The 13736-nt window shown below is 41.4% G+C and overlaps 1 protein-coding gene across 1 annotated transcript in view; it reads right to left on the bottom strand.

The window, feature by feature from the left end:
• The window catches only part of LOC311261561 (ubiquitin-conjugating enzyme E2 L3), a 46521-nt gene that overhangs the window by 12199 nt on the left and 20586 nt on the right, over nucleotides 1-13736 (bottom strand). Inside the window, exons 2-3 of the mRNA XM_084360325.1 lie at nucleotides 12276-12371; nucleotides 12006-12192 (exon numbers count right to left, since the gene is read on the bottom strand). Coding sequence (XP_084216451.1) covers nucleotides 12006-12192; nucleotides 12276-12371 — 283 coding nt within the window. The remainder of the gene's footprint in view (nucleotides 1-12005; nucleotides 12193-12275; nucleotides 12372-13736) is intronic.

Consider the following 13736-nt stretch of genomic DNA (forward strand, 5'->3'; position numbering starts at 1 on the left):
GTCATCGCTAGTACTGGACTTAAGTTCAAGAATTGAGACAATCAAAATGAATTTATTGCTGGTTGCTGCATCTCTTCTTATCATTACCAGTCAGAGCCCAGAATCTCAGTTTACAGCATGGGATAAGCAGACATCCAGGCTGATCTGGGCAGGAGCAAGACCATGGGTAAATTTAGGACCCTCCAGCTTAATAAGGAAAACAGTAGCCTAGCGCTGCCTAATCTCAGAGCATAATATTATGCTGCCCAAATGAGATATGTTGTTTATTAGTGTCCCGAGAATACCAAACCAGGTGGAAACATATTTAGCTTAATCTGGACTAGACCCAACCTCAGGTCCGTCTAGGTAGGTATCCTGACCAAAAAGGAGAACATTCAATCTTAAAAGATACATGATTTGATACCTGATTTAGCCCTCTCAGACCGCCAAGTTTAGACCTGGGGAGATGGATAACACTTTTTTAGGGTGAAAAGAAAAAAGAATTAAAGCCTCGCATTCGACGCGCGTCGGGCTGTGGCGCCGTCGGAGGCTGTGCGCCCAGATGTGTGCTTGCCCGTTGCCTGTGGAAATGTTCTACCTACTGTAAATGGGATAAGTGTCACACAAAACACAACAGTGACATCTTCAGTGACTTCCTGTGTCCAGTGGGTGGCGTTATAGAAATGACGCAGTATTGATGCAGAGACGTATTCTGGGTGAGCCCCTCTACATGTGTGAGCAATGTGGTGCAGATCGGCAATTGTATGTTGAAGTTATAAGGACTTCCTGCTTGATGGCGAAGGATGTAAATTGACCGCACGGCCACGGCCACCAGGCACAACGCAGGCTGTTGAAGGTATGAGGATGCTACTGAGTGAATGTGAAGTCTGTAGTGTTAAATATGTAGGAAAAGATAGTGAAACTACAAGCCATAGAACTTGGGTCCGTATAGAATGGGAAAAGCCATAAGGGGGGTCGCGAAGTTGAACACACTGCCACGCCCACCAGGTATAACGTAGGCGAAAGCTTTTCACAACATATCATCATCAAGGCATGAGGATGATACTTAGTGACTGGGAAGTCTGTGGGGTTAAATCTGTAGGCCAAGTTAAACAATGTACGAGGCTTAGAAATGGGTTCTTACGGCATGGGAAATGCCATAAGGGGGGTCGCGAAGTTGAACACACTGCCACGCCCACCATGTATAACGTAGGCGAAAGCTTTTCACAAGGTGTCATCATCAAGTTCTGAAGATGATATTTAGTGAGTGTGAAGTCTGTGGCTTTAAATCTGTAGGATGAGTTAGTTAAAGTATGAGGCACAGACATTGGGTCCGTACAGAATGGGAAAAGCCATAAGGGCGGCGTTAGGGAGCGCTACTGAGCTATCGTGCTGCGCATGAGGGCAGTTGTGGTATCGAAATAATGTACTCATGGTTAAGAAGCTACATGCGAAATTTGGTGAGTCTGCGAACATGCTCAAGTCCCGAAAACAGCGTAGGAAAATTGAAAATCGGCGCACGCCATTCAAGATGGCGGACTTCCTGTTGTGGCAAAAATTCCAACAAAAATAATTCCGAGCTAAGTCCTTGAGGCCCATAAGTCCTGTAAATTTCATGACGATCCGAGAAAGTTTTTGGTCACATGACCCGACGTTAGGTGGCGCTATGGAGTCCCCTGGCCACACCCGTCCCTAATCATGTTGAATGTGTGCTTGCCTGTTACCTGTCGAAATTTCCTACCTAAATGGGATACGTGCTACACAAAATACAACAGTGGAATATTCAGTGACTTCCTGTGTCCAGTGGGTGGCGCTATAGATATGACACAGTATTGATGCAGAGACGTATTCAGTGTGAGCTCCTCTACATATGTGAGCAGTTTGATGCAGATGGGCAAGTGTATGTTGAAGTTATAAGGACTTCCTGCGTGATGGCGAAGGATCACAATTGACCGCACCGCCACGCCCATCAGGTGTAACACAGGCTGTTGAAGGTATGAGGATGCTACTGAGTGAATGTGAAGTCTGTGGTGTTAAATCTGTAGGAAGAGTTATTGAAAGTATGAGACTTAGAAATTGGGATCGCACAGAATGGGAAAAGCCATAAGGGAGTCATCGAAATTAATCACACCGCCACGCCCACCAGGAATAACGTAGACGAAAGCTTTTGACAACTTTTCATCATCAACGTATGAGGATGCTTCTAAGTGAATGTGAAGTCTGTGGTGTTAAATCTGTAGGACGAGTTAGTTAATGTACGACGCTTAGAAATGGATTTCCTACAGAATGGGAAAAGCCTTAAGGGGGGTCATTGAAATAAACCATATCACCACGCCCACCAGGAATGACGTAGGCAAAAGCTGAGCACAACTTTTCATCATCAAGGTATGAGGATGCTACTGAGCGAATGTGAAGTCTGTGGTGTAAAATCTGTAGGAGGAGTTAGTTAATGTACGAGGCTTAGAAAAGGATTCCTACAGAATGGGAACAGCCATAAGGGGTCATTGCACTGCCACGCCCACCAGGTACATCAGAGGCAAAAGCTTTTCACAAGGTGTCATCATCAAGGTCTGAAGATAATATGTAGTGAGTGTGAAGTCTGTGGCGTTAAATCTGTAGGACAAGTTACATAAAGTACGAGGTGAAAACATGACAAAAAATGAATGGGAAAAGCCATAAGGGGGGCGTTAGGGGGCGCTGCTGAGCTGTCGTGCTGCGCATGAGGGCAGTTGTGGTATCAAATTAACGTAGTCATGGGTAAGACGCTACAGGCCAAATTTGGTGACTCTGAACATCCTAAAGTCCCGAAAAATGCGTCGGAAATATGAAATTCTCCGCACGCCGTTCAAGATGGCCGACTTCCTGTTGCAGCTAAAATTCCGACAAAAATAATTGAGACCCATGACTCCTGTAAATTTCAAGATGATCCGAGAATGTTTTCGCGGCCTCACCCAACGTTAGGTGGCGCTATGGAGCCCCCTGGCAACACTCACCCCCAATCATTTTGAATTCAGCTGTGGGCGCGCAGATGTGACATATGTTACGAGTTTGGTGAGTTTTGGGGTATGTTGAGGCCGCCAAATATGCAGTCGACTGGAAGGATGAAGGAGAATAATAATAATCCTCACGGATACAATAGGTCCTCGCACGAGATTCGTGCTCGGGCCCTAATAAATAATCCTTACCGATACAATAGGTCCTCGCACGAGATTCGTGCTCGGGCCCTAATTAAAACAATAATAATCATTCAAAAAACAATAGGGACCTCGCAGGTTTCCTGCTCGGGCCCTAATAACCGATTTTTGCAGACTCCTTTAAGACTTGAAATTTTATTTACAAAATACGGACCTGTTCCGATATTTTAATGATACAGAAATTAAGAAAGGGATTCAGCAGATGGTAATGAGGTGCTTGAAATGTTGACTGGTGCACATTGGCATTCTATATGTAGCACCCAACAGTCTTCCACTAGCTGATAGCCAGAGACATTTTCCAAAGATTTCATCTGAACAATTCATGTTTCAAATATTTTTATTGTGAAGCAAACAGTATATCAAAAATACAACCATCTTCGTTTATGCAATGCTTCGTTGTTTTGTAACATAACAAAGATGTGCTACAAGTAAGTAAATAAATGAAAAACAATAGATGGGAGAAAAATTTAAACAAATACAAAGATGAATAAATAAATAAAATAAAGTGATTAAGTTGTTAGCTCCCTCCCTGTCCCACCCCGTCCCGTCCACCCAGTGCTACTCAGGTTTGTCCTGCATCCTGTTTCAAGAAAGAAATAATTGGTTGCCACATCCTTTTGAAGTCCTCCAATCTGTCACTAAGAGAATAACGAATCCTTTCAAGATGCAAGGTATCAGTCAGTGCCGTTAACCAGGCTTTAAAAGTTGGTGTCTCCATCTTTTTCCATTGGAGGAGAACAAGTTTTTTCCCACAGAAGAGACTGTAGGATAGAAGGCGGTGTTGCATATTCTGCAGATTCCCAGTGCTCCCTGATGTCCCTAGTATAACCAAGAGTGGATCTGGCCTTAATGTAGTCTTGAAGACCTTTGAGAAAAATGAGAACACTGCTGTCCAGAAATCTTCTAGTTTGGGGCATAGTGCGTAACTGAAGTAGGGTTGCCTCTGCTTGGTTACATTTTTCACAGATGGGCGATATTTCTGGGAAGATCCTATGTAATTTTACTCTTGAGTAATGCAGCCTATGCAGAATTTTAAACTGGATCAAGCAGTGTCTAACATTCATGGAGCAAGTGTTGATATATCTCAGACTTTCCTTCCATATATCCTCCGCTATTCCCATACCCAATTCTTCTTCCCAGCCTTCCTTTATGTATTCCATGTTCACCTGGTCTAGCTCCTGAAATGAATCGTATAACTGAAATTGCATTCCTCTCCATTGTGCAATCTCTGAGACACCTGTCTAGCTTGTCAGGGGTGGCGTTTTCAAAATGGTCCAGGTGTGTCCTTAAAAAAAGTCTGACTTGGAGGTATCTAAAAAATTCACTTTTTGACAGGCCATAATTCTCTTGTAGTTGTTGAAATGACACAAATGAACCACTAACGTATAGATCTCCCACACTGTGCAGTCCAAGTTCTTTCCATCTATCGAAGCCTCCGTCTATAATAGAAGGGGTGAATGATGGATTTGCTGATATTGGGAGTGTAAAGGATAGCTTCCTTAGTTTGAGTTGTTTTGATATTTGCCTCCAGATCTGAATAGTGCTATGTATAATTGGGTTGTAGCTATTAGGGCCCGACCGATATGGATTTTTTGGGGCTGATGCCGATACCGATTATTAGGGGGAAAAAAATCCGATAACCGATTAATCGGCCGTTTTTTTTAATAAAGTTTTAAAATTTCATTAATATAAGTAATATATCTACATATTTACTTTTTTTTTTGAACAAATGGCTGCTTTTGAGCCTTTCAGACACTTCTACAAAGAATTAAAGGCAGAAAAATAATTTCAAATCCTTTTAATTGCTGAGTCAAGCAGCATATTAATAATATGGCTTACACTACACCCCTGGCTATTTATTTTAACTGTAATAAAGATGATAAACTAATTCTTCTCTGCAGGAACACTCGATATACTGTAGGCTACTGCTCTTCACGCCGACAGGAAGACCGACTGATCATCTCAGTAATATACCACGGATTTATCATGAATCAAACTCGGACCAGAAAAGCGTTTTCAACTACTCGCACCCATTAGTGAGAACTCTGGCACTAGGATTGGAGTAAAGTAATTTTATCCACGAGATAAACCTTGTTCCAAGTCCAAATTTTTCTAATACAGCATATAAATATGGGAATTCTACACAGTCAAAAGCCTTTTCGGCATCTAAACTCAGAATGAACAGATCTTCCTTTGGATGCCTGGGGGAATACAGAATATTAAAGGATAACTACCGTTTTTTACAATCTGGACCTTATTTCCAGCAAAATATATGGTCATGTACTCACCCAGATAACTTTGGTGTCATTTGGCGTCGTTCGGACGACATTAGATCCAGTGTAGCGCCGATATATCCATATAATGCGAGTAACGGGGCATCGACACACAGCCTCTATATAACGCATTATCTACCACGAAACTAGTTCATTTCACCAATATTTTGTTACGATATGCTAGCGCTATTCCCCTCTGAGTCCGGGCTCGTCTGTTGTCAACATCCGGGGTCTGTAGGTTGCCCTACTACCTCTGACCTGGAAGATGTCGTCTCTGAGCTGCGCGCGCACCCGCGACAGCCCAGCTTGTTTACCTGTAGCTGCTACTGCTAGTTTGACCCCGGATGTTGATAACGGACGGGCCCGGACTCAGAGGGGAATAGCACTAGCATATCGTAACAAAATATTGGTGAAATGAACTAGTTTCGTGGCAGATAATGCGTTATAGAGGCTGTGTGTTGATGCCCCGTTACTCGCATTATATGGATATATCGGCGCTACGCTGGATCTAATTTCGTCCGAACGACTTCAAATGACACCAAAGTTATCTGGGTGAGTAAATGACCATATAGTTTGCTAGAAATAAGGTCCAGGTTGTAAAAAACGGTAGTTATCCTTTAAGTAGGCGTCTAACATTATGAAATAAGTGTCTGTCTGGGATAAATCCGGTCTGATTCGGATGTATCAGTTTGGTTACAAGAGGACTGAGTCTTGAAGCCAGGGTTTTAGCCAAGATTTTCAAATCAGAATTTAATAGTGACACTGGTCTATATGAGCCCACCTGCTCTAAGTCCTCCCCCTTCTTCGGAATAAGCGTTATTGTAGCCTCATTCAGTGTTGATGGTAATTTGCCATCCTCCAAGGACTTCTTATACATTCTGAGAAGAAATTAAGATGTTATATCGCCAGATTTCTTATAAAACTCATTACATATCCTGTCTGGTTCTGGGCTCTTGCCATTCTTCAGGGAATTGATTGTTTTTCTTATATCTCCCTCTGTAATTTCCATTCCTAGGGAATTCTGACCACTCTCTGACAATGTTGGTAATTGACATGCACTTAGGAACTGTTTCATAGTCTCAGGTGCATGTGCCTGGGAGCTGTATAAAACTTCCTAATATTGGCGAAATGCATTATTAATATCGTTGTGCGAAGTGACAGGGGTGCCAGTGCCTGATCTTATCTTATGAATAGCCCTATCACTTTCCCTCTTCCGCAGTTGTCTTGCCAACAGTTTATGAGGTTTATCCCCAAATTCAAAAAAAGCCTGTTTAGTAAAAGTAAAGGCTTTGGAAATTTTTTCAGAGAGAAGTGTATTGAGCTGATATTTAAGGGCTGAGATTTTATTGTATTTCTTTGCAGAAGGTTGGGCGGTGTTTTCTGCATCCAATTTTCTTATCTGCTCCTCTAAACCTGTCTGCTTTTGATTGTTGCGTTTCTTTTTTGAGGACTGATATGAAAGAATGCATCCTCTTATATATGCTTTGAAAGACTCCCACAAAAGAACTGGGGAGATGTCGTCTTTATCATTTGTTAAAAAAAAATAAAATAATTGTGGATCAAGCCTCCAGGATCTAAAATTTCTCCTCAACTCATGTAGCTTCAGTGAGACAGAAACAGGACAGTGGTCTGAGATTATTATGTTGTGGTATTTAACATTATTTACCCCAGATAGAAGTTTGCTGTCTAGGAGAAAAAAATCGATTCTGGAGTACACATTATGAGCTCGAGAATTAAACGAATACTCTCTACCAGTTGCATTCAAGATTCTCCACACGTCCACCAAATTGGTATTTTTAATAAATGAATTCAGAAAGTTGGAAGCATTAGATTGAGGTAATCTCTGATTTGATGATCTGTCCAGATAGGTATCTAAAACCAGATTGAAATCCCCGCCGATAATGAGATTTGTACATGAAATATCTGGTATCAGACTAAAAGTCTTTCTAAAAAATTCTGGGTCATCCCAATTTGGTCCATACACGTTCAGTAATGTGATTGGTATGGAGTGTATCTCTCCTGTGACCATAATATATCTCCCATCCTTGTCAGCTTACTTATGTAGACTTATGTAGAAAGGGAATGTTTTTGCGGCTGCTCCCCTTGCTTGAGCTGTAAATTTGGAATGGTATACTTGGTTTATCCATCTGGCTCTAATTTTATTGTGTGCCTCATTTTTCAGGTGTCTCTTGTAAAAAAAATCACATACGCTGGATCTGTCTCAAATGAGATAGCACCTTCCCTCGCTTTACTGGTTCATTAATTCCATTTACATTCCACGAGCAAAACGTTAGATTTCCCCCTGTTCCCCCTGCCATGTCAGCATGTGTAGCCATGGTGACATATCTGCTCCATCTGTGATCCCTGATATTGCATCTCTATTTCGATGTATTTTGATCTAAGTAGCACTTTTACCCACCCTGCCCTTGTCCCGATATGCACCGTAGAGAAAAACCCCAACAAAAAAGAAAAAGCCTGTCTCCCCACGGGATAACCTACAGTCAAAAACCTAGGAGTGAGACCAGGCCTCTTTCCCAGAGGTCCGATCTCCCCAACTCTTATCAAAAAACCTGTTCTTAATCATTACCATCCTGCTCCTAACTGTGTAGCTCTGCAGTTATATAAACAACCAAAAACCTTAATAAACTGTGGCTATATTGATTCCAACATTAACAGGGAATATTCATATTCAAATGATGGATAAAGAACCTTAGGACACAGTCTTTAGTTCCCCTCCTGAAGCCACCATCTGATCCATGTTTAATGCGCATATGCAAATGAAGAATTATTTATATTATATGAACAGCACCACATGGAATGGGAAGAGGTTCTAACCCTGTTGTCGGCTCAGCAAGAGAGCCATTGCATGTCTTAGCTTATTAAACCATATGTAAAAGGAATATCTTATAACACACTAACACTAAAAGCATTAATTGTAGCTTTAAATGTAAACAAAACGCTGGCAACTGCCGTGACTTCTGGTCACCTGTTGAAGTCCTCAGTTTCAGTTCGTCTCAGGGAATAAGATGTTCACAATATCTGGACCAGTGTTATAGGGGGGTCTCACCATCACCTCACTCTGATGACCCGAAATGACGGGCTGCGTATTGGCGCGCTTCTTCTGGATCCGTGAAGAGCCTCTCTGACCCATTGTGTGTCACCCGTAGTTTAGAAGGATAAAGGAGTCCAAATTTAACCCCAGGCTTGTCGCGTAGTATCTTTCTGGCTGGGGTGAAGGCAGCTCGGCATCTTTCGACTTCAGGTGGCAGATCCCTTCCAGATCAAGGCAGCTGGCCTCCCAGATCATAGTGATTCAACTTGCCCAGAGAGTCTCTTAACTTTGTCTTCCAACTCTTGTAATGTGTCTGAAGTGTCGTTAGAAACGTCTGCTAGCTCCTTCAAAGCTTGGCTTTGTGCATCTATTTGGGTATTAAGCGCCGGTATTGCTGTGTTATTTTCGGTTTTCAGTGCAGCTATCTCCCCTCTCAAAGTGGTAGTTACCTCTGAAATCTCCGCCTCGATCTTGTTGCAGATCTCCGACTTCATTAGTGCTAGCTCTGAGAGGAGTGATGTTATGGCCTTTAGCACGTTGTTGCTATCTGCCTGCTGGACGCTCTCACCGGCTCTCGTCTCTGTAGCCGAGCCCGAGGCTTCATGCTGGCCTGTCTCCTCGTCCAGGTCAGGTTTTGCATTAGTTTTTCTCGGCATTTTAAAAGTTCTCAGACTGTTGCTTGGTAAATTCCCCAAAGTTTCGTTCATATGGTTTTGTTGAAATGGAGTTTTAAACTTAAATCTGCGAGAGCCACTGGTGGGTGCGTCTTACTTGCTCATCGCTCAACAGCGCCCCCCATCTGAACAATTCATGACGTAGTATATAGTGTCATTGTAATCCTTGACCATCAAAACACAGGGGTAGACATCACTGGTTCTAACATCCTTCACATATGAAATTGAACTTGAAAACTGTCCTTTCAAAACCCTGGACTGGACCTCATAAAAGTGGATACTACATTGAACACTAGAATGAAAAGAATGCATGCTTTGTGAAGTGAAGCTAGCACTATGAGAGTAAATATTATAGAAAACATCATGATATAAATTGGTTGGTGTGCTGCCCTCTCCTGGCACACAACACCTCTAGTGTTGGCTGTATAAACCCATTGGGAGTTTTGAGTTTTGATCCTTTGATCTTGCTGAAGCGGCTCAGTGTGGTTGAGTGTTGAAGCTGCAGAGCAGCGGATTGAGTTAACAATGAAGTCAGCAGTTATAAATTCATTTGAACTTTACATTTAAGACAGAGTAAGAAGAGACCTGTTGAAAAGCCACTCAGCCTGACACTCTGCCCCCACCCCCAGGTGCAGGGGTGTCAGTGTAAATGCCAATTGGTGTGACTATGTCTTAGATCTGCAAGCTTGTCCTTAAGCAGCCAACGGTTTTCTTGTAATTCCATGTTACATTTTTTAGTGTCTGTAAATAAACCTTTGTATACATACACGGATATATTTTATGTTCTAAACATGATTGCCATTCATAGCATTATTCATCTGAATTTACAATGTATATCACTTATTAATTACTAAGTAATATCCTGTTCATTTAAAAAAAGGTTGTTTAATATCATTCAGTAGCAGAGAGTCATTTTTAAATCTGTAAAGCTCAACCTCAAAACAGACTTTTATAATAGACCCTTTTCACGACGGATGTTTTGACTCATCAAAACAGGAAAAGCACAGCTGAAATCTCTAACATTAATGATGGCTGCATTCCAGTTCAGTGAGCTTTCAGTTCTGGTATTGTGCATGCTCACTTAATAGACTGAAGCCATCATTAATGTTGTTGGTCACAGCTGTGCTCTTCCCGCTTTGACAAGTCATGTCAGCCATTCGAATGGTCTATTATTTAAAAAAAGATTTAGAGTTAGTAAAGTTTATCAAATGAAAGGTAAAGGAGTAGGAGTGACGCGTCGCACTCATGACATTACACCAACAGCTCCCTTATTACAAGACCTCTTTAAACAAAAGCCCCCTTAACCCTTGGGAGTCTCTTCTTCTCTGGCAGCCACTTGAAACACACCTTTGCTGAGATGACCCCCAATAGTGGGGTCCACTGGGGGTCAAATCTGCCTATAAGGCAGGATGAGCCAATCAGAGCATGCTTGGTGAACAGAACTTTAATGCAACAAGATTACTGTACATTTGTGTCCTGACAGTACTGAGGAAACTGATCTCCCTGCACACCTAGGAAAAGGGTGCATGGAACTGGAGGGAAAAAGGCAAAGAAAGAGAGAGAGCGACATAGAGAGAAGATGGGGGCCCAGAAGGACTCCTACGTGAAAATGAACACAAAGAGAAGGCCCTTGGATTCATGACAAAGCTTCGACGCAATGAGGTGCCTCCTCCTCCTTCCCACAACCCCCTCAGGTATAACAAAAGACTTTTCCAGGGTTGATCAGATTGATGTTTATAGATTAATAAGGGTGGGCTACACTAGGAAGCGCTAGATTCACACTAGGATTTCCTCTTAATTATAATGATTAATAGAATTCAAACCCCTCCTTTTTGTGTAACAACTCTAAGCTGTTGAATGATTAATTAAAATAAAATTTATGTTTTAAGGTTCCCTACACAAAGTAATCTATTGTGTTACTGAACATGCATTGACATCTTTGCCTGCTTACACTGGTCCAGAACCCCACAACTCTTTGTTTAGTGTCTAGTCTGTAATTTAGTTTAGTGTGTTTTGTTTAAGTCTGGTTTGTCAGCAGATTAGTGATTAAATGCTTGTCCATAAAGTAGTCGTCCTAGTTTTATGCGATTTTACCGGCAGTCTCTGAATACATTCTGATTTGCTTTACCTAAATTGTAGTTTATATTTCCCCAGCATTAATATGTGCGTTCAATAATATCAATAAGATGTTTTGTGGGTGTTATCATGCAGACTGTGAAACAGTACCACAAGTTGGATGATTTAAAGTAGTCTGTCATAACCCTTATAAACACCATATTAATATTTGAGCTATAATTTGCGCTAAGACTGACTTATACTTCCTAAAAAAAGTCACTACCTTAGAAGTGCTGCATGCGTAGGTGTAAGCTGATTATATCCATATACAGATTGTCTGATTTACCCGATTTCAGTGAATTCATTTAAATGTGGCATATTTAAATCACAGATAGGGCTGGGTATGAAAGATTCATACCTTTAGAATGAATGCATGGCAAGTATTCAGAGATTATTGTTTTTTTTTTTGATAGTTCCTAATTTAAACCACAATTGTGTTGATGTTAAACTTGAGGTAAATTTTTTTTTGCTAAGACAAACTACTTTGATTTGTTTGGCCAAGCTTGTTTGATGAAAAAAGGGAGCCCACTCCATAAAACAGGTATTAAAAAAAGTATTGTTTTGGTACTGGCACTAAAACTTGCATAAGCACTTTTACTGAATAATTTACACCAAAGCCATGTTCTGAGCATAGACACGTAATGTAAGCTCAAACCATAAAGTGATTATGTTGCATCAGTTTACCTGCAGAGGCCCTCTGTATCACTAACACACCCACCTTGGTCAGTTTTGGTGGCAGGCTTCCAGTTCTCTGCGCTGATCACAGGCAAGCACACCTGGCCCTTCTCATCAATGTTGGGGTGATAGATTTTTGTCTTGAATGTGATCTTGGGAGGCTTGAAAGGGTACTCAGTCGGGAAAATGATTTCGATCCTGAATGCACCTTTGTCATAAGGAGGGTTGTCCTGGAAGTGAGCAAAGGAGGTTTTGTCAAGGAAACTGTGGGCCAACAAATGCCAGAGAAGTTAAACAAGGAACACTTACTTACAGGAACAATGAGCCCTTGCCATGACAATAGGTTTGATTCCTCAACTTGAATGTTTCTGAAGTTTTTCATTCCAGACCTGCGAATCTCCTCAAGTTCCTGAGAGAACCAACATATAATGTAGATTACAGAAGTGAAAAATGTCAAGAAAGGAGGTCATATCCTGAGTATGTGTTGTACTGAATAAGAGTTCTTGAGTCAATATTGTTTTTTCTGTTTCCATCTGTCCAAGTGCTGCCATTTTGCATATTATTTCCATTTCAGAGATTTGGAATTATTTTACTCTTTACTCCACTTCATCAAGGTTGCTATAGATAACCGAAATTGAACTAGAACCTGTTCCAAGTGTATGACCAGGGATTTATTAAAATACATGCTTTATTGCCTTTCAATTTCACTAATTGATTCCTGAAGGTCTTTTTCCTCCCTGGTTATGCATGTGTCAATGCATATGTATAAATGATGAATAGTAAATGCATTTATAGAGTAGTGCTTATAGTATGGCTAAAGGGGAGGTAGTAAAGTTCTTGCTTATCACTGAAGGGGTCTCTCCAGCTTGCCTTACAATATCATACTACCATGATGTAAGACAGCTAGGGTTCCCATCATTTTTGCAGACTAGTGACTTAATTAAAGGTTGGTCTTTGTGCATGCACATTGGAGAATGAAACTGAAGTGATTGTGTTAACCTTAGACTCCGCCCGTAGACTCTGCCATGTGTCAAAAGAAGATGCAGCATTCAGAAATTGTGCATACCATTTTAGGAGAAAGGATCCAATGCTAAAGCAACCCAGAAACTGGCATTCTGTCACTGTACTCGTCTGCAGTTTCCCAGCATTGCCAGGAACAACTATGGTGGAACATGACTGGTCCTCGGACCACCGTTGCTTGGTTCTAGGCCATTTGTTTTGTTAAAGAACTACAAGGTATCACAGTTTAAGTTTAAATGACTATGCCCTAGGAGGCAGAGGAGAATATATATATAGAATCACTTTTCTATGCCTTAACATAGAATAGTGATTCAAAGTTTAACTTAATGGAACTATGGAAGCAAACAGACCTACACTTTTGGCTGTATTGCTTTCAAGCGACAAAAGCATCACAAACTCCTACATAGCTCCAATTTGAATTTTGAGCTGCACAATGCTCCCTCAGGATGGTTTAAATGCAGAATACCAGTTTCACCATGTTGTACATTGTATGATATGTGATTTAATGAAGCTCAGAAGTCTGAAAGGTCCCTGTGAATGATCACACTAGCCACAAGTGGTTACAGTGCGCTCCTTCAGGGGGGCCAAGAGTTTAATCACATACTAACCACACCTTTTATGCTATTTAGAAAAGATACTATTGCCTAATGTACGACGCTAATGGAGGTGGGCATTGGGTGTGATCGAAAGGTCAACCAATGAGAATAGCCATAGAATCAGGCAGTGTCATCCACCATTAGAACTGGCCCTCAGG

This window comes from Pagrus pagrus, assembly GCF_965226575.1.
Source record: "Pagrus pagrus genome assembly, chromosome: 8".
Lineage (NCBI taxonomy): Eukaryota > Metazoa > Chordata > Actinopteri > Spariformes > Sparidae > Pagrus > Pagrus pagrus.